Source organism: Calypte anna, chromosome 9 (assembly GCF_003957555.1).
Source record: "Calypte anna isolate BGI_N300 chromosome 9, bCalAnn1_v1.p, whole genome shotgun sequence".
NCBI classification, from domain to species: domain Eukaryota; kingdom Metazoa; phylum Chordata; class Aves; order Apodiformes; family Trochilidae; genus Calypte; species Calypte anna.
The window spans coordinates 10,792,901-10,814,483 of NC_044255.1; the positions used below are offsets into that span (position 1 = coordinate 10,792,901).

Sequence of the window (21,583 nt, forward strand, 5' to 3'; positions counted from 1 at the left end):
TAAATAGAAATAAATATATTTCAGTGCTTATAGTACATTTCTAATTTGTCTGCTTTTTTCCTTGCATGAAGACAGAAAAGCAGTGCTAATACATACAAAAGAGCTTTGGGAATCCTACTGGAGGCCTGCACACTCTGCGGATGAAGCAGGAGAGAGAATCCTTTAACACAAGTAGCCCGAATTACTTTGTGGGGACTTTGTAGTGCCCAATGATAAATGGATTTTCTCCAATCCAGATGAATGTTTCTTGGGAAGAGAGACAGAAGGAACACACAGTGTGACTGAGTTTGTGGTGCTAAAGAAAAAAAAAAACAACACAAAAGGAGATAATTACTTGATTTAAACTTTTAATATGATCAACCATCATAAGAGGGCAACGAAAATAATCTTACTTTAGCACAATCATTCCATAGAGGTATTAGGTTTCACATGTTTTGAAATACTTACAGAAACTCTGTGCTGTTTTCTGACTCAAAACTAGAGGATCAAACCCAAAACCAGATGGCTTAAGGGAAGAATCATCAGGATGGCTGTAAATCCAGGGCAGAGACAGTAATCCACATAAATTATCAAGAATCTGATCATTCAGTGGAATTTTCACTAAGGGGAAAAAAAAACCACAAGAAAAGCTTGATATTTTTATCAGTCTGTATAGTTTGTAAAACAGATATATGAATTATGTTCCTAATTTGCTACAAAGTGATATTTTTTCTATGAAAAAAGATCAGTATTGCTAGCCCACATGCTGCTACCTTACATTTTAGACAAATAATAATAAATGATATAGTGCTACATCAAAATAATCTAAAAACGTCACTGAAGAGTTGACAACATGTAATACACAGCCAGGAGCATGAATAGAACTTTGGTATTTCAGAATTTGTATGAAGACTCTCAGGTGTACTTTGGGATGACAAATAAGCTGAATTCACAGTAACACCTAAATCTTAGTAGAGTCTGGCCTCCATCCTACCAGCTCCTTCTGAAAAAAACATACCAGTATGTAATATTTTCCATCCAGTAAAATTCATGCTGGTTTAAAAGATTTCTCACCTTGTGCATATAACAAAGCATCAAAGATTTTCACTACTTTGTCAATCACTTGTTCTAGATTAACAGTCTCCGTGGCAGCCTCTAGGAGGTTTCTGCAGACTTTCACTACACTTGCAATAAAATCAGAGGAAATCCATGAGAACCGTATATTGATCACTGAATCCGAGGTGCTTGGAGTACTCTTGCATGTGCCAGAGTTACATGGATGAGTTATTTTATGATCTGCACTGTTAAAATAGAAATCATAAGATCAGTGCAACAGACTATAAACATTATTGTATTGTTTGTAAGCAAAATTACTATGAAAATGTACCTCTTCAAAACACACAGTACTTATCCAATGCTTGTGCTGATGCATGGACAAGCACTGAAGTTATGTACACAAATCATAACAGTTACAAGAAACTACTGGTCTCACAGTTTCACCTTGGAACCTTTACCTGGTAGAATTAGTTGGAGGAGAACAATGAACTATGCACAAGGCAGCGAGTCTCAGAATTACAGCAATCCCTTCCACAGTCTGAAGAACATCTGCTGTCAGAACTTCTTTCTCAAGGATAGATATTAAGGATGCAGCTTTCTTTGTGATGTCATTCCATAGTGTGCTCTTCAATTTCATGTTTACAGGACTAAGTCTGTAATTTGACCATATTAATTATTTGCCAACAGATACTTTTTTTTCAAAAAAGATAAAACACCATAGTAAAAACAGAGCTAATCCATACTGAACACAGGACTGGGAAAAAAGCCAATGTGTAGCTTTAGTGTACTGTTTGAGAGAACAAGATACTTATTCTGAGTTGAATATGACGCAAGTCAGACTTATCTGAAAGGCTATGAAGGTGTTAATTCTACAGTCCTTGGAAGGCCAGGGTGAGCTGGGTGGCTCCTGGTGACTGTAAAGAAGAAAGCATTACACTCATCTTGAAGAACATGAAAAAGGAGGATGCAAGGAACTATAGGTCTGTCAGCCTAACCTCAGCCACTGAGAGGGTTGTGGAAAAAGTCTTCCTTGAACTCATTTCTAGCCACATAAGGGACAACAAGGTGACTAGGAACAGTCAGCATACATTTACCAAGGGCAAATCATAAGACTAACTTGAATCCTTTTTACAATGAGACAGGTAGCTCTGTGGATAAAATAGGAGTAGCTGCTTCAAAGGCCCTCAACTGGCTGGAAAACCAGGCTGACAAGAACCTCATGAATGTCAGAGACATATAAAAAGTCCTGCAACTTTCCCAAAAAAAAAAAAATCCATGCAACAAAACAGGCTGAGGGCTGGCTGGCTAGCAAGTATCTTTGGAGCAAATAACCTAGTAGATTTGTGTAAAAGTTGAATGCAAGAGCAGTGTGACCTTCTTGCAAAGAAGGCCAACTACGTGGTCGCAAACAAGGTCAACTACATAATGGGCTGTATTATAAAGAGTGAAAGCTGCTCATGAACTCACACCTGGAGTACAGCATACTGGAGCCAGCTCTTAGAGCCCAAATATAAGAAAGAGATCAACATGCTGAAACGAGTCCAAGATAATCAGAGAGCTGAAGCACAGCACAAGCAGAGACTGAGAGAACTGGCTTTGTTCATCATAAACCTAACATAACTAGACCTGTTTTATGCACATTCAGTTCAACAGCATAGCCACATACATGATTCTATCACTGTGCACATATTGTCTTAGCTTTTGTTTCCAGTGTATAAAAATTAAAATTACTTGCATTGAATGTATTAAAAATAGTCTATTTAACTAAAGTTGGGGTTAAAAATCATGAATAGACTTTGACTCTTGAAAATATCACTTAAATCTTTTTCCCAGAAGATATTTCCATGTGGCTGCTGTGAAGAAATTGCCTCAAATGTGTTAATACTCACTAGCCAAATTACTATAAAAGTACTGTGTGACATACATTGCTCGAGTAGGTGATTTCTTTGGATACTTTGTTGGTCGGCTTAGTCGTTGTCTTTTCTCTGGAACATCATCACTGCTGCTGCTCCAACCCTCAGTATCAGAACTATCTGGCTGGTTGTGATGAAGTTCCTGCAAGATTTCTTCTGTTTGTGTTTTCAGTACTGTATACAGTGGACTCACCAGATACTGCGAGGGACAAATAACAGAAGTATCATGAAGTAGGCCATCTTATTTCTCCAAGATATTACTGTTTCTGATTTAAAATAGAACTTCAAAATATTATAGTTAAAAAAACCCTTTCTGTTCAAAAGTCTTAATCACAAGATGAAAACTCCTAAGCACTGAAGTTTCCAGTGTTCCTACCAGAGAGGATGCAGCTTGTACATCTGTTTCCCAGTTATTGCCATAATACCTTGCTTCCTAAGCCATCAAGACAGACACATGACCTTTAAAGGTCCAACCCCAACCATTCCATGATTCTATTTTAATTCAAACCTTTCCATCTGCCAGATCTCAACAAACATCAGTAAAAGTATACAGTTAATGTATACAGTTTATGCTCAGAATGGAAAATACTTGTAAAGCTGACCTTATATAAACATATCTGCACCTTACCCCTATTAGATAAGATGATTTCAGACAGACTCTTGTGCTTACATAGCTCCTCAGTAGTTTAATACATCTAAAAACCATAAGACCCAGCTACATTGAACTAATTAAAGAAATCTCACCTGCACAAATATACGAAGCAGTTGAAAAAGAGAGTATCAATCTAATTATGCAACTAAACCCAGCATGTCCTAGATTTTTCTTCTTTGCACAGATATATTGTTTTGTACATGATCTAGTCACACAATAAATACAGCTTTTAAAATTTACATACCTCTTGTTCTTCCTGAGTTCCAAGCACATTCACAAAAATCCTGCATATGGTATTAATATGGACTTTTCTTACTTGTAAAGCAGATTCATAGCCAATTGGAACAAACTCCAGAAAATATTGCAGTATATGGCAACAAATAGCTTTCAGCTGCTTGGACTGAAGACACCTAGACAGATCACCTTCAAACAGTGCACAGAGCTTCTCTAGAAGCATATTCAAGTAGACAGGTTCAATATTTTGGTAAGAATCTGCTTCAAAAGGCAACAACGTCCTCACCAACACTAAGAGTGGTTCTCCAATGAGTTCTGACTCTTCAGTATCCATTTCAAGTGCTAACTGTAGAATTCCAAAGAAGACTGTGAAGAAAACACTGGCCAGCTGTTCTGGAGGTCCTCCTAAATGAATTAGTTTTACTAAAAACTTCAATGCCAAAGCTTTAACTTTTGGACTGCCATACTCCAACAGGGAGCAACCTATTCCCCAGAGAATTGTATCCTGTCTTACAAAAAACACATCTGCAGCAATATCTGTCAGAACAGACATCAGTATAATTTCCAAACATTCTACATTGGGCATACTCATCAGCTGTATTGGTGCCAATCTTAAATATCCCACATTGTCACTTGTACTGCTTGAAAATCTCTTTACAGTCACTGGCCAGACCAGTCCACCTCCCCAGGGATGCTTTTGTGTATCTTTTTCATGCAGGAAGATTAAGTCTTGGAAAAGCTGTAGCATATCTTTAGTTAGTACTTCAAAAATGGAGCAACTCTTCATTTTAAACAGGAAAAGTAAAGAGCAAATGACATCACAAATGTTCTTGTGCAATGCGTTGCAGTTTGGAGTTGCAGCAATTCGGAGAAGCCTTGTTATGATCCAGTTACTAAATTCTATAATTTAAAAGAAACAGCAAACAGAAAATTAATAAGATAAAACCCAAAACCTCACATTACAAGCATCTCCCTGAGAGCAGGTTGCTCATTTGTAAAACAGAAGATTCATTGGAATAAATGCTTGCAGGCTTAGAAACAGAGAGCCCTCACTGGGACATTTCTTTGGCAGATCTTACTGAAAAAAGAGCAAAAGGGAACAGCAAAGGAGGACAAAAGATGTTATACTGGGTAGTTCAAGTCCTTTGTCAAAAAAACCCTCAGACAGGGTATCTTACAAACATAAGCAGGGTAATATAACTAAGCAACAGCTACAAATAAGGTCAAACTCTGCACTCATAAATTTCCATTAACCCAAGTGGAAAACAATTGACAACATTAAAAGTGTATCACAATATTCACCTACTTATAGACACATAACACTCAACTTATGAATCTCCCTTTTCCCCACTTTTGTTATTTTTTTTATGAACACACAATCTTAAAGTTTAAATTCCAAAAATATCAAGATTCAACACAAACATTTTCAACAAACTTACCAATGCAACTGCATTCGGTTTCTGCCTTATTTCCATGCACATTTACAAACATAAGAGGGGAAGATTTCATGATATGTTGAATGAAATCAAGCAACATCACTGAACTTGGCTGTGAATCTGATTTCTTAATCAGTTCCAAAGCAACTTTAAAAAAAAAGAGGGAACATATTTATGAATTAGCATTGCAGGAAAAAAAACCCAAACCAAAGAACTTGACACATTTATCTTTCATCTAAAGAGAAAGAAAAAATTTATTACATAAAATACTATGGTGTGATATTAAATCTGTGTAATTATCTTTACTGGGATTCTTCTTAATGCAAATGAAGGATAATGACAACATTTGTAATACATTTATGTCATAATTACAAAAATCTCCTTAAGGTGCTGTAATAACTGGAAAATTATTTAAGGAGTGCCAGAAGTTTGTTAGAATTCTCAAATTAAAAATACAGTTATTCACACCAAAGTACTTAAATTCTGAAAGACCATGTGAGTATTAAGGCTTGCAAGCTGTATTACTCAATGAGCAATCACATTACCTGATACTCCTGATTTTCCACAACATGAACATTTATATTCGTACAACTCTGCACTGCATTTCCACCCTCCTTTTTTTTTTACTTAAGTTACTTTGCATCATAATGGTAAATATTTCATAATGAAAGTTACTTTAAAAAGTCACGGATGGTGTTGTATTCAACTACAAATGAATTTTTTTTTCCAATAATTACTTAAAGCATAAAGCAGGTCATAATTTTAAAAGTTGGGGATGGGATACTTACCAACATCTACATCTGTTAGAATTCTGTCAATGAACTGGCAGAGTATTTGTCGTGGTTTCTGCACAACTGTATTGTATTCTTCTGGAGTAGCACTAAAATTAAAATTACATTATTTTTACACTATCCATTCAACAATACAAAGTAACTATTTGAAATCTATCTCAACTAGAGTATGTTGAAGACTGAACTTTTTTTTCTTCTAGAAATCTTCCAGAAGAAACAGAAATTAATTTCTTGTTTAGTGACTGAGGTATTGCCCATTTCTCTTTCTCCTTACTATTCAGAAGCAGAAAGTTTTATTAAGTGCTGAAAATAATTTAGTTTTCTTACACAATTATGTTTGATATTTATAAAATCCGTATCTGGCAGATGAATCCCTTCATCTGCATGCTACTATCAAGCAATAAACCAGCTTTGATGCAGAAAAAACAAATTAAGAACCTAATTTACTTTTGGAATCACCCCAAATTAATCAACTGATTAGCTACCAGCACCCTGGGTAAGAAGTCTCAATAGCAGCTGAGCCAGCTCTCATCAGGTCAATTATTCAACACACAATTGGGCCTCGATGTCAACTGTCTGACTGCTGAAAAACGTAACTGCAGTCTTTATGCTGCCATTTAAACTTCCAAGTCAAAGATTTTCAAGATGATTTAATTTTCAGTAAACCGCCCCTAGAAACAGGACGAAAAGGCCCCAGGACGCTGGGTTACCGTTCCAGCAGCACCACCCGTGAGGGAAGGAGCAACCCGAGCAGCCAGCGGGAGGAGAAGGTGCCCAGGGTGTGAGGTGAGCGCAGGCCCAGCCCTGGCAGACCTCGCAAAGCCGTGGGCAAGGAACCTACTTTCCTACACACCCCCACGCCACACATTGATGCCGAAGCCGACCTTCCCGCTTTCCCGTTTACTCCCGGTTCCCCCAACAAGGCGGGAGCCGAGTCTGTCTACCTGGCCAGCTCCCGTAGTGCCGGGATCATGGATGCCATCTCCAGCCCCTGCTCCGCCATGGCTCCCGCTTTGAAACAGGCCGCGCGCCACCGAGGCGGGAACTGCGTGACGGCGTCCGGCAGGAACCAAAACTCCTCCGCCGTCGGACGAGCGGCTGCGCGCCCCCACGGTGCCGCTCAGTTAACGGCTTCGTCTCCAGAGGAGAGCGTGGCCACGGCAGCTCCGTGCGCAGTTTCGAGTGGGCTCACACGGGCAACTCGCTGCCCCAGCAGGGCTCTCCTCTGCGGTGCAGTGCAGTGCAGTGCACAGAGAAGTAAGAAGGGAACCCCTCCAAGGCGCGCTCGGAATGGATACTGAAAGGCTACCGGGACCGCCAGCCGCAACCCGGCCGCGACGGGCGCCTCAGCGGCTCACAGACCGCGCCTCCGAGGGTCTCGGTGCGCAAAGCCGGGCGGGAAGTACCGCAGTTTTGAGAGTGGCTGAAAGCGAGCAGGGTAGCGGCACCGGTCTGAGAGGCGGTGAGGGGCAAACTTCGATGCTGGCTGAGAAGCCCCCGCTGGATGCTACTGCCCGCCCCGGTCGGCCACGGCAGGGCTGTCCTCAGGGTGCCCCACAGGAAAGGTCTGGCCCCAGCTGACAGCCTTCAGCTCTATTAGGGGGGAGCTGCGACCCCCGGGCCGCAGAGAACGGCCTCAAGTCACCCCGCCTCGTCTCGTCCGGGCCCGCCCCCCCCCCCGCCTCGCCATGGGTCGCCGGCTCTGCCCGTCCGCTCGCCCCGCCCCGCCGGCAAGCAGGTGGTGACGGCTCCGGTGGGCGCCCTGGTACTGCGTGAGGCGGCAGCCGGTGAACAGTGAGCAGGTAGGGAATGAACGGGGCGCCGGTGGTCTGTGGGGTGTGACTCCTTCCCGCTGCTTGGCGGGTGTGTAAGGGGGGTCCCGGCTCGCTCCGCGGAAAGGAGGGCGCTCTCTGTCAGCGCTTGGGGCTCGGTTCCCACCGTGTCCTCCTTGCCAGTAGCGGTCACGAGCGTACTTAATTACTGCTGTTGTTGTTATTGCTTTCTGTTTATGGTTACTTTGAAGGAGCAGTTACGTTTAAATGCATGACGTACCAAAGTTTTGAGGAAAAAAAAACCTTAAAGGCTCCTTAAAGCTCTTGGAGTGTACAGGGAGTTTCGTGCCGCTCTACAGCAGAGCAAAAGGGGTGAGGAAGCCGCGGTGCTGGGTGTGAGGGTGAGCGCTGCCTTGTGACCCCGTGTGTGGGGTCTGTGTAGCAAGTCTGCAAGGCTTCAGAGTACAGAACGATAAAATAAGGGGTTTTATGTATAAAAAGTAATAGCAGGGAGAGTATGTGAAGGGAAACTAAAGTCCAAGCTTTGTTTTTCTAATTAGGAAGTACAGTTCTTTCTTCATTCATGAACTTTGTCTTAGAATTGTTTCTGGGCTGAAATAAAATCCTCGCCGAGGCTTCTAGTCCTGTTGACTGTTTCTACTGTGCTAAGGCTATGTCTCTTGCATGTAAAGCAGTCCACGAAGTGGGTGCATGCTTGTGTTGCCATTACTGGTTGATTTCAGATGAATGCTTTTAGGACGCCTATTACTAATTTTCCATTCATAGATGATAGTTGTTTTCCTGCAGAATATTTGTATGCCATTTCATTTAAAATTCTGCTGATCTTTCAAAGGTTTCAAACATGGAAAGGGCTTAGAACACTTTAAGAAACTTCACAAAACAACTGGGTTTTATCTTGGTTTGTTTTTCAACAGGTATTGCAATGTTTTCTACCGGCTCACTTTCTTAGTCTTTCAAGAGTCATTCCTAGAGAGAAAGGAGAAACCATGTATCTTTAACGTTCTCTTTAACAAACCATGTCATCATCCAGAAATACAAGCACGTCTGGGTTTTGTTATTTTAAATATAAAAAAAAAATTTACATAGTTTCAGTATAAAATGTGTTTATTGTGAAAACAGCATTCTGAGTGTAAATTTTCAAGCCCGAGAAAGCAGTCTCAGGTGTAAATTTCACTAATTGGCACTTTGATGAAGAGTTAGAATTCCTGTGTCATCCTTGTTAAGATAGCAAGGTACCAGCTGGGTTCTTAGAAGACTTTAAGCAGGCTATATTGTTGTTTAGCTTTCAATCTTAAACAGATATGCTAAATATATTGAATCAAACAATGTTTTTTTGGTTGCTGTTGGTAAAGCTTAAGTAGGGCACACAAAGTACTTACTGAAAAAATAAGTGCTTTTGCTTGGAAGTCTCCTTAGTGAACACTGAGATCATATTAACACAGGTATTGTAGCAGTGCTTCCATTTGTCATTGGTAGAACACTAAATAAATTTGTGGTGCAGTTTCTGTAGGCATTAACCAAACAGGCGCGCTTTTTTTTTTTTTTAACTACTTAAAGCAATGCTTTGTTCCCTACCCTTTTTCTTTCCCAGTTGCATATAAGACTCTATAGAAGAGTGCCCATAATAACAATGTCATTGTGATGTGAGAATGTAAGAAGTCTTCTAGATACTTCCTATAAAAACAAGCTCATGGGCACTTAAAAAATCTACCACTCCCCAAATTCTCCAAAGAAACACCTGACTTCATTCCTTGTTTTTCTTGAATGCACAATAAGCAGCTCAATAAACTTTTAAATTCATCTCCGTGTTTCCTCCTTATCCCATTATTTTTTACTTTTGTATTTCTTAGCCTTCAGAAGGAGGAGCTGATGTATTATCCAGCTGGAGAGAGTGACTCAGTACAAGCAAAATGAGCATGTGTTGAGACCATTCTGAATTTTTGTTCCAGTACAAACTGATACTGGTGAATATTTCTTGTGCACAGCTTGCAGACAGAACTTGGGAAGAAATTCATTCAGATGGGTAGAGCCAAGCATCAAATATGGTGATACTTGAAGTAACTTCACCTTTAAGAGACTTGTGCAGTCGTCTCAATAGTTGTGTGATTCTTTCACACCCAGGCCTATCTTCCTTGGCTTTTGTTGTATTTTACCATGTGCCTCCGCAGGTCAGTGTTCCTATTCCAAGATACAGAATGACCTTGTAGATCAGCAGGTTGTTTCTGTTGTATATTCTGAGATAGAATTACTGTTACTCTTGGGGTTCACCAACTCTGGATGTATCTGGGATGCTCCCCCATGTGGTTAGCATAACTGCAGTTAAGTCTCCACACAAGTGATTACAGTTAGACAAATATTCCTGTGTATTCCTTGTTCCCTTCATGAACGGTATAATTTAAACAGTATCTAGATTTAGATCATGGTCAATGGTAATGCAGTCAAGACAGTGTGTGAAGGTCCTCCAACCTGTACTATGTAGTTTCTTTTAATATCAAGGTGTGCTTGCGTCTTATCATTTGGATGCTTGCAGTAATAATATCTGATGGTCTGTAAGTTTACTTAGAGGTAATTTCCATTTATAGTCATAAATGGTAGTCAGAGTGGTTGCCTGACCTTTGAATGCATTGTATTATTCCTGTACACCACGTACATGTCATGCACTGTTTTTATCTATGCCTGTGTTGCTTAGTCAACTTTGTTGAAGAGGCATAAATTAAAACCATATTTTAAAAAATTATAATAATTATAAAAGTTAAATTATTAAAACTATTATTTTCATGACTGTTTTGTAAAATTATGTCAGTACTATCTGAGTATTGTGCCAATGGAACAATGCAATATGTATCCATATTGCAGTAGGCAATATGGAATTACCTAAACTAAAAAGCTGGTACCAGTAACTTTACATTTAACATTCTGCACAAAGTCTATGTGCCATGTTTATTTGCCGCCCTTCTTATTGCAGTAATTAATTAAATAAAGTATTTCTATAGCTTTCATCATAATGTGTGAAATACCTCACTTCTATCATAACTGTTGGTGCAGAATCTCCAAAAATCACTAGGTCTACCTAAATGGGTTAAATAAATATAGAACAGGAGTACCAGGGGTAAAAGGATCTGATCCTAACAATCAGGTTTATTTCTGGAAAGGGCTGCACTGTACTGTGCCAGACAATAATGAAACAATACATTGTAAACTTAGTGCTGGGAAAAGATAAGTAGCTAAGCAACTGCAAATGATTTTTGTAAAACCCAGGTTTTAAGCTCTTCTGTATAAGATGTTGTCTCACTAGATCATTTTACCTTGTGTTCGCTGAGCAGAAAGTTGACCAGTGGTCATGTTGTGCTATGCAAAAGGATACTGACAATGAAAACAACAACTGGAATTAGTTGGGTCAAGTTCAATATGGATCAGGGTTCCAGGTTACTGATAGAATCAGTTCTGCATTACATTGATGTGCTGCCACTCTGTTAAGGCTTTTTTAAGCATTGCTGTTGCTGTAGCTTTAGAAAAGGGCTTCAAAATAAAACAGAATGGTTGACTTCTCATTTCTCAGGTGTATGTTTTTTGATAAAATTACTAATTACATTATTTCAGCTTTTATTCAGGTTTTCACATGCAGAAAATACTCATGTCAGTCATGACACTTGTAGACTTTATTATTTGTTTTGGTACTTCTAAATGCAAATCGCTTGATGAATTTCTAGATTTTTATGTGTGGGTGTGTGCTTAGTTACTGCTAACATACATACAGGTGAATGAAGAGAATAAAGGTAGTACATCACAAAAGCTAATCAGTGAGACTTGTATTGCTAAGTCTCAGAAATAAATTATGCAGAGATCACATTGTGTGTTTCTACATGCATGCTTTTGGTGGAAAAAGGATTATGAACCCTTTCAGGGCTCTCTTGCAGATGTTTCCCTAGTAATAACATGCACTAGCAAAAGAATTAATGCTGGATCCAGTTTAATTCAGAGTGTATTCATCCTTTCATCTTGTTCATAGTACTTGGTAGACTGGACTTATTAAAAACATTGATGTGTAATAGAGCTGAAATATTAGGCTTCATGTTACCAGCAAGATTATATTTACTTGAATGCCAATTTAAAGGATTTGTCTCAGTGTGAGTTTCAGGAGCTGCTGTTTCTTTTCAAACTGGGTGTTCCTTCTTAGGCTTTTGTTTTCCAAAATGTGTACAGTTTGCTGTTTTTGTCTTGCTGATTTACAAAGTTCCCCTTCTAGCTCCACAACTCCCTTTCTCCCATTTTGTTTCCACAAGTCCATTTCTCCTTGTGCTGTGCTTAGAAATTTAAAAATAGGGATTAAAATATAGACTACTGATTAATGCTAAAGAGCCTTAACTTTGGAGTGTTGAAAATATTTTTCATGAATTGTCACTGTGTGAAGTGACTGTAAACAACAGGGTTATTCAGTTTCTGGGAAGTTCAGTGGGAATAGGAGGAGCCCTTTTGTGGAGACCTGTAGCTAATTTCAAATCCAAAATATTTGCTTTTTTATTTAAAATGTTATGTGAAGTGAAATGCATATCTTGTGAGTTCTCCACCAGAGGCAAGTTCTGCTCTTGTAATAGAGGCAATGGTTCAATAAGTTGCCTTATCTGGTAGCTGACCGTGGTTGATAATTTTATAATGAAAAAGGGCAGTTTTTAGCTACATACTTGATTTGCTGAAGATGTAGAAATTTGTTTTCAAATCCTAAAAGCCTTTATGTGTTGCAAATGTTCTAAGAAATAGTAGTATTTTACTTTAAAATCAAGTTTTCGTTTGGAAAAGCTTTGGACTGTTACCTGGCAGTTTCAGAAGACTGCTATGCACTGCAAGCTGTGAGAACAAACTATTGTCACATAACTCTGTGACATGTTAAAATGGCTAACACAAAGCAAATATAAACCCATGCTAAATTTAAGAATATTCGCAATTCACGTGTAGCTAAGCAGAAAAACTCCGTAAGAAAAGTAAACTGCGTGACCATCTCACTGGGTTTTCTGTGTAGTAATTATTGTACCCTATAGTGACTAGACTGTAGATATCTTTCTCAACTTATGGGACTTCAGGTCATTCATTTTAAATCCAGAAGTTTTTTTTTTTAAACTATCATTTTTAGGCTTATACGAGTTGTTACTGGCCTGGCGCTATTTTATAAGATGAATGCTTTTAGAATATTTGAAAAGAGCAACAATTTCTGGTTAAAATCATCATATCTTTATGTATCGTTTTGCATAAGATTAATAAAATTTTTAGTAGAAATGCCTGACTGTATTTGTTATTTAACCTAATTTTTTAAAACTTTTTTTTTTTTGCATAATTGCAATGTAAAATTTTCATGTTTAGGGATGTCTGCTCATGCTGGCAGCTTAAAGGACTTTAATTTAGGCAAACTGATTTTTAAATTTTTTAAAGATTTTAATAAGTTGGTTTTTTTGGGTTTTTTTCCTTAAGAAATATGGTAAAGTTTTCACATCAACATCAGAAACAACTTCATGTTTTTTAAATGAACAATACTTCCTAATATTACAGATCCTAAGGCTGAGGTTTTGAATTACTTTTTTGTAAAAAAATTTGCTCAGAAAATTTTCCTCTGAAGAATGTAATTAAAAATGACAGTTGGCAACAATATCTGTAGCTGTTTTCTGCTGGCCTAATTATTAAGAACTACTGTACCAGCAAATGAACTTCCTGTGTGTCTCAACAGCCTTGCAGCTTGGAATCTGCAAACAGTACTCTCTTTAGTTTTAGTCAGTTTTACTGATGTGCTTGTTTTACCCTCGCTACTGTAGGAAGCACAGCTCCTTAAAGCTTGGAGCTGGCAGATAGGTTGCATTATTCATCTGTGCAGTTTGCAGAGACTGGATGGTTTTGGCTGTTGCTTTTGCTATGTGTTGCAGAAGACCCTACTTTTTCCTCTAGCTTGACCAATTAACAAAGAAAAACAAAAATAACCTGTGAATTTTCCATGACAAGAAATCCTGGCTTGCATGTAGTATAGTAGCTGATCAGTCTAATCTTCTAATAATCTTTTGAACCATGTAGAGTTGAATGAGGAATTAGCAGGTGGCAGAAGGCTATAGTGCCATCTGACAATAATGAAAACTAAAAAATACACACATCTACTTGGTACTATCTAATAATTGCTATTAGAGTATGGATAATACGTGGATGGAAATGGAATTGCTGAGGGTGGGAGAATGGATGTACATTTATATTATTATTCTTAATGATCTTCGCATGATTAACTTCTGGGGTGACCTTAAAGTTAATTAGTAAGAGCCTGTGGTTCTCTGCTGGAATGTCATTAATTGTAGCAAGCTGAGGTTTTGTACTTCAGACTACTGGAGAGCAGGCATACAGAAGATAAAGGCAGCAGGTTCCTGGAGTGTTGCGGTGGCACTGTTCTAAGATTGCCTTCCCCTTCTGCCTCTTAGTCTGTTTGTTTACTGATAGATTTTACTTGTCATTTTGATCTTTAAGTTATGTGCTAACTAAATGTCACACTTGGAGAAAAATGGCTTGTTATGTTCCATTTGGTTTAAGGAAGAGATACTTTCCTGAAGTTCTGGGTTCCATAGCAGGATAAATTCCTTAGCAAAGACTAGAGATTTCAGTATGTCTTACCTCTCAAGTGATACCGAGTCTGGAAGAAATAAATAGAACCTTGAGACAAAACCTGATGGCCCTGCAAAAAATGTTGTAAAACTATCAGTGGTATTATGACAGATTAAATGGTTGAACATGAGAATGTTTTGGTTATAGTTGATGGAATATGAAATCTAGCTATCTCTGAACAACCATGAAGCTTGTAAAATGTTGTGTTGGAACCTGGTAGATAGTGAAAAGCTGTGCTAGTCATTGTATTTGTATGTTTTTGAATGTTTTATAGTGGCTTTATAACACTATCACATTTAGAAATGTAGGATTTAAATTTAGTTTAGAGGTAGACTAGAAGATGGTGAGTCAGTGACTTGCACAGCATCATCAATTCTCATGTCTTGACAGGGCTTTCAATAAAAATTGAAGATACTTTCAACTTCACAAAATGTGACTTTTGAGACATTATCTGATGATCTATTTAATCTTAAAACAAATTTTCAGTCCTTCCAGTTACAGAGAAAAGCTTGAAAAGTTAATCTAAGAATAACATTAAGTATCTGACAGCAGCAGACGGATGTCATTCCATAAGAGTAATTTTAAAACCCTTGAACATTTCATGTTTTTTGTTTTGGATTTTGTTACTTGGTGTTTGTTTATTTTGTTTTAGTTGCTTAGGGTCTGAGTTGATTGTTTTAGATAATTTAGGGTTATGACTGCTGCTTCTGGGTAGATTTTGTTTAGCAGTACTAAGCAGTACTATAGCTTAATAAAGATGTACAAGAATATTTAAAGCGTAACTCCCAAGTTGTGAGTCTTATTTGTAGAGTCGTGGGACACCCAGAAAGCTCCTCTCTCAATTGAGGATTCTGGGGTAGTACATCCTGAGCTCGGAGCATGAGCTCTGCTGTGTGCACCGTCAAAATTATTGATGCAAGTGTTTCAAGAAGTATTTCAGGATTTATTTCCTGATCAAAATATGTATCAGAGAATATTTATATGGGAAGTTCCTAAAATTTTTAATTGTCATTATAGTTGCATGCTAACAAAAGCCATCTGTGCAATAAACCTAGAGAGAGAAATAAAGAGGTTATGTTTCATTTCCTCATATTCCTTTTAAGAACTCCCTTTTGCTGTTGTAAAGTTGATATGTAATATCAGCCTAGGCACAAAGGAATGAATAGGGGGATGGAGTGCTGATTTTATTAGTGCAGCCATTCCATTTATATTTTAGTGGTAGTAGTTCGATTTAATGAAATGAAATGGAGAAACCAAGTTTGGGCTTAGAAAAAATTCTGTTCTTCTGAGCAGTGAGTGGTCATCAAATGGATTTTATGATAAACTGTTCTCTAGTTTGCAATAAAATTTTCTATGCTAATGATAGACTCCTTCCACTTAACATGCATTTGCATGGTAATGCTGCTATGATGCTTTAACCACAGAAGGCATTCATCTTGCCACAATTTCTGGAATTGGCACCCTGTGGCATGATGGCTGTGGTGGTGGCTCAGCCTCTATTTTTTCCTTGCTTTCAGCAGTAGCATCTGAGGCACCTACTTCATATCCTAAATAAAAAGAATGATCCTTGCCAGCTCCGTCCTTCCAGAGAGGAAACATACACCTGGCCACTGGATTGATGTATCAAAGGAATAAGCAAGCAAAGACATTCACATGGGTAAAGATGGTGGGTGTAGGGACGAGGTCAGCAAGGCAAGAGTAGCCTTGTAGAATAGAAAGAACAGGAGAGGTGCTTGATGGGAACTTGCGGAATTTCTTCGGGAAGGAGGGTTTAGCACATTGGTGTACAGAAAAGCCAAGTGACTAGTCAGTATGCAACACAGGCTTCAGTATAATAAACTTTTTTTTGGAGAGTATGAAGTGATTCATAAGGAGGGCAAATGATGCTGCTGGTGAGAGAAGAGAAGGTACTGTTTCATTGTATATAACTTTTCTTAAGTTTTAACTTGTTGAAAGACAAATCTGGTTGCTGATCAAAGCTCAGTCAAATGCTGCCTGGACCAGTGTAAACATTGTTGTTCACACCTGTAAACACATAGTCATCTTAATATGTCCTGAGGCCCATCTTAACTGTTAATATCTTGCTAATTAAATGGAATGTAACTCTGTGATAATGAATTGTTTGAATACAAATATTTCTATGTATAAAATGAAAAAGCAGGATTTTTGCTTTTAGATCTGTGCCTTGAAGTATTTAATTTGTTCCAAGTTGCTTCACTTGTGTTAGCATTATTATTTTGCATTATAGTGGGCAGGCTCAGTAGGGTTCTTGAGCTGTGTAAAGGAAACACATTAATGCTTAATATGAATCGAGTTTTTCATTGCAAATAGCTGTGATTTTAATCAAAGAAGAGACCTGATGGTAATGTATCTGAAGCACAGGATTGAAAATTGGTCTCAAGTGTAAACCACACAGCTCTCATAAATGGGCTGCAAGTTTCATGAGTTTCATAACAAATTTTTGAATTTCCTTTGTGAGCACTAGTTTTAACTGTATCAGTAAAATGTAAAAATTGCTTGAGATGCTGGACAGTATGGTGGAAGTTAAGAAGCAGTGACATGATTTACATGGGAAGGTTACTACTGCTCCCACAAAGTTTATGGATATTACTATCCTCATGGTTTCTACAAATGGACATTTTCTAACAGGCTGAAGAAGACACTTGTTCTAGAGTTTGTTCAGCAAAGGGAAGGTCTTCTGCATGACACATTGTCTCCCAAGAGAATTCCCTACTGGTAGTTTTCCTTAACTGTTTTTGCCTACTCTTTCTTGTCCTTGTGTGCCATTAACAGCATGCAGGTTTTATTGCTGAATGCGAGAGTTTCTTATCATAAAATGGAAATGCTATCAAGTATGCCTATGACTTCCTGTATGTGTAATAAACTGTGGAACCAAGACCTTGAGGACCCTTTCCGTATACACTGTTGCTTGTGTTTCTGTAATGGCACTAAGCAAGAACTGCTTCTATCTCACTTGGAATGCATATCATTGCAGTTGCACTGTACTAGAGTTATTTGTTTTTGAAGTTTGTCATTAGTTTACTCATGGCATGGTTATTAGTGATGCTGAAAATCCACAAATTCAGTGGACTTCAGTTAAAGTTACTGTTTATCTTAAACCTGAAGTCCTTATGCCTTTTGTGTTATTTTTCCTCATTAAATGTCTATGTTGTAGAGGAATGAAACATATTTAAAATTTATCACAAAAGATCTTGAGTATAAGGGGCAATTAAAATTTATGGTTTGAGTCTATTCAAATTCCTACTGTGCTTTCATTTTCATTTCATGTCTGCACCTCTCCTGACAGAGCTTGGTTACCATGTGCATGCTGATACTGAACTTTCACCAAGGCAAAGGTTGTGTATAATAAAACCATCAGCAAATGCCATTTTAGCGGATTCTCTGTATCCAACATGTACTTGGGATCAGAGTTCTTTGAATTTAACTGTTAGAGATTTTGTGGGTAAACTTCATTTTCATTGCTGTTAATTTGTTGCTGCTTATACCACAACTGTGTACTTCACATTGTATGCTTTGACTCCATTGGTCCTAATTTATTGGAAGGCTCATATGTTATGTTGCCTAAAATTCTCAGTTCAGAATACATAATCTTGAAGCTTCCATCAAGTAAAATTTGAAGTTCAGCTCAAAACTGGGATGATTTGCTTCAGATTATGGGGTATATTGACAAGCAGACAGTCTGATTCTGTATTCTGAAAAGCAGAAGTGTTGCCTCTTATCAAGTTCTATGAGAAAAATCTTGTTTCTTTATTTGCAGTTCTGACTGGAAGTAGCTTTGTATATCCATTTTGCATCTGGAAATGGTTTGCTAACAGGAAGTCTGGGACACATTGTGTTGTAGAAATAGACAAATTGCTGTTCTATGATACTTGGAAAAGTGATCTAACCATAACTAGTGTGTTATGACTATTTACATACATCAGAAAATAGAATTAGAAAGTTGTGACGTACCCACACAGCTCTGCAGCACTGTTGGCATTGACTTGTACCAGCTCAGCACGCTGGTTTCACAGAGAATGTCACTGTTTCAGGTTTGCTTTTGATGATGTGGTGATAACTACAGCAGGTTGTTGTATTAAAGCAGATTCATCAAGTGGAACAGTGGCCTGTAATCTGTTGTAGGGCTTGGAAGAGGGGAGTTTACTTCTCTACTTGGTTTTTGGAACTGGAGGGGAAGGTGCTGTGCCTTCACTTGGCAGAAGAAAGGAGCAATTGCAGAGGCAAGTTTTTAGATACCACTTGATATTCTGGGTTATAACAAGTTTAGTGGAAACAAAGTGGGTGAGTACAGCCTCTAAGACTCCTTGACACAACAGATTCAAACAGAAATTTTGTTTTATAATTTGGACAATATCTGGGTTAATGTTATATGGGTTGTCATTGCTTTGGTGATATGGGGTATTGCTTTCTTTATATTAGCTGAAAGATTCAGGAAACAAAAGTGATAGTATTTTTTAAAAATTACTTCCTAGAGGTAGCACTTCCCTGGTCCTTCTAGCATAGTTAAGGTTTCCATTGATGATTTTTTTATTTGGAGTGCTGAATGCCACTGTACAGAGCACAGGCAGTCTGAGATGCTCCTGAATGATGTATGTGAAGGAAACTACATGAAACTGATACTGTTGATCAGTTTCCATGGCTCTTCTGTGTACTAGGCAGCCAAAGGAAGCTGAAGGTATTTTGTTTGGATGAAAAGGTATCTTTCTAAAGTAAACGTGTACCTGCTTAATAATAGAATTGCTCCTTATCCTGATTTAAGCCTCACAAAATTAGACTGTATTTACACTGCAGGAAGCAAAGTCAGATTAGGTCCCAGACCAGTCTAACAGGTATGCTGGTTTACTGTTTTACTCCTTATTCTTGAGTAACCCGTGTTTGTTTTAAAGGCATAGTGGAAAATGTTGATTTGATTATTACTGGAATTACTGTACTATGTTGAATAAATTCCTACTGACTGAATAATTAACTTCAGTGTAGATCTTCTAGTCCTCTTTATATAAGATAAATATTTCACAGCACAAAATTTATCACTTTGGCTGGTTTGATAGTTTTCCTTTGGCAAAGATCATTGGATATAGCTTTGGAAGAAGTTAAAAAGAAAAAAAAAACACCAGTTTTCCCTTTTAAATTGCACTTTCTTAACTGTGTACTGCTGTATTTAGAGGAAAGTTCCATGGATTATCAGTTTATATACTAAAGCATAACATTTCTTCATTGCTCTCATTTAACTTGTAGTAATTTTGAATTGTATGCAGCCATGTTTATAAGCCCTGACATTTGCCCAGTCTGAGAAACATATCCTCTGATTTTTTCAGGCAGTGAAGCTTCACACCAGTTGTATATTTAAAGAACTTTCCACTTCATGCTACTCTGCTAATTACTGGACCTGATAGCTTAATTGTACTCTGCCTTTGCTTTCAAGAATTCAGCAATGTGTTTCAGCAGTTGCAGGGTTTGTTTTTTGTTTTTTTTTTTTGTTTGTTTGTTTGTTTGGGGTTTTTTTGTACAGTTATATGTATTTATATAGCTAATTGCTTTGACCTTTCAGTGCTCCGATGTTTTAAAGGTTTACAAGCATCCTCTTTGCTGCATTAGAAGTGGATCTATTTTTGTATCTCCTTTCTTTATATGACCTAGTGCTAATCATTCTGGAGGTGTACTCGATTATTTCTAGGTTCAGAGGACTGTATTCTGTGATCAAGACTTCTTTAACTTTTGATGACATAAAGTGTAATTCTATTTGTTTCTCCTGCAGCTTTTTTCCATAATCTGTACCAATGTTAATGATGTTAAAAACTGTGAAGTCACTGAACCCTGTTTATAAATCATATGATTTATAATCATATAGGTCATAAAGATTAAAGGCTTATCACAGTGAGTGTAGAAGTTCATATCCAGTAATGATCCCTCCTATTTTATTACAGACCACCAGTGAAACACCTTAAATAATTTGTCCTTTCACAACGCTAAAGGATTTATTTGGTTGTCTTTATACTTGAAGGTCAAGAATACTATTTGCATAAAATAAAAGATCTTTTAGTGTAAGCTGGTGGGGGAAAAAACACGTTAAAATAGACATGGAACAAAGGGAAATCTTTGCAAATCTTATCTTCCATAAAAGAGAACAGAAACTTTTGGGTGTATATTCATGGAAATGGAACATTATGTGTATCAATGAAAGTTAATTCCATTGTTCAGATTTTATGATATGTGAGTCTCTTCACTAATGTTTAATTAGCATTTCCTCAGTTAAAATACACCAGGATTTTCTTTTCTCTCCTCACAGACTAAGGAGAGCATCTGAGGCATATTCTTGACAGCAAGTTCCTTTTATGAGTCTTATAATGTACTATATTAGTTTCTCTGAGACAGGATAGAACTTCTATTTTAATATGACCCAAATTTGAGAGCAATGGGTGAAAGCTACAGTGTTCCACCACATTCCTTATAGAATACCCAGATAAATTTACACAGGAATGCTACAACTTTAATTGGTATTTATGGGCTTTTTTGGGTTTGAGCGAGGTTTTGGGGGGGGGGGAGGGGGTTGTTGGTTTGCGGGTTTGTTTTTTGTTTCGTTCTGGTTTTTGGTTTTTTTTTCAATAAAATCTATAGCCATTTGAGTCAAAGCCCAGGAAGAAGTACAACTTCTGTGTTTTATAATTGTAAATAGTACATACCAAAAAACATCTGATTATTGACATGAAAGCAGTAATTCTTCTGCACAACCAGTGTTTTTAAATTATGCCAGTTTGGTTGTCATTAGAAAAAGCAGATTTCAGGGTGATGCAGCAGTACAGTGTGGTGTTTGCACCAGAAACAGAGGAGGTGTGTCCCTAACGCCAGACGAAAAGAGCTGCAACAAAGAAAATAAGCTCTTGAGTCAGCATTTGTAATGTCTGCTGTCACTGTAGAAGCAGCTGCATGTGGAAACAAGGCAAAGAGAATTCGAAATGAAGAGCTGGCAAAGGAATTACCAATTGCTTGTAAGAATGGAGGAAACTATTGGGCTTGATTGCCAATTAACTGGTCTGTTTTTTTCTGATAGCTTTGATAACAGGTCAAAAAAGCAGCAGGAACT

General features: G+C 37.9%; 2 protein-coding genes across 3 annotated transcripts in view; one reads left to right on the forward strand and one right to left on the reverse strand.

Moving 5' to 3' along the window:
* The window catches only part of ATR (ATR serine/threonine kinase), a 38,164-nt gene extending 31,100 nt beyond the window's left edge, over positions 1–7,064 (reverse strand). The window contains exons 1-9 of one of the 2 annotated variants that reach the window (XM_030456024.1): positions 7,006–7,064; positions 6,059–6,150; positions 5,274–5,417; positions 3,845–4,734; positions 2,960–3,147; positions 1,494–1,688; positions 1,054–1,280; positions 448–600; positions 97–295 (exon numbers count right to left, since the gene is read on the reverse strand). In XM_030456024.1, coding sequence (XP_030311884.1) covers positions 97–295; positions 448–600; positions 1,054–1,280; positions 1,494–1,688; positions 2,960–3,147; positions 3,845–4,734; positions 5,274–5,417; positions 6,059–6,150; positions 7,006–7,064 — 2,147 coding nt within the window. Of the gene's footprint in view, positions 1–96; positions 296–447; positions 601–1,053; positions 1,281–1,492; positions 1,689–2,947; positions 3,148–3,844; positions 4,735–5,273; positions 5,418–6,058; positions 6,151–7,005 lie in introns of both variants that reach the window. The other variant, XM_030456025.1, reaches the window with a different exon arrangement.
* A 717-nt stretch (positions 7,065–7,781) lies between these two features.
* PLS1 (plastin 1) overlaps positions 7,782–21,583 on the forward strand; it is a 37,228-nt gene continuing 23,426 nt past the window's right edge. Inside the window, exon 1 of the mRNA XM_030456152.1 lies at positions 7,782–7,863. The gene's annotated coding sequence lies outside the window, so the exon portion shown is untranslated. The remainder of the gene's footprint in view (positions 7,864–21,583) is intronic.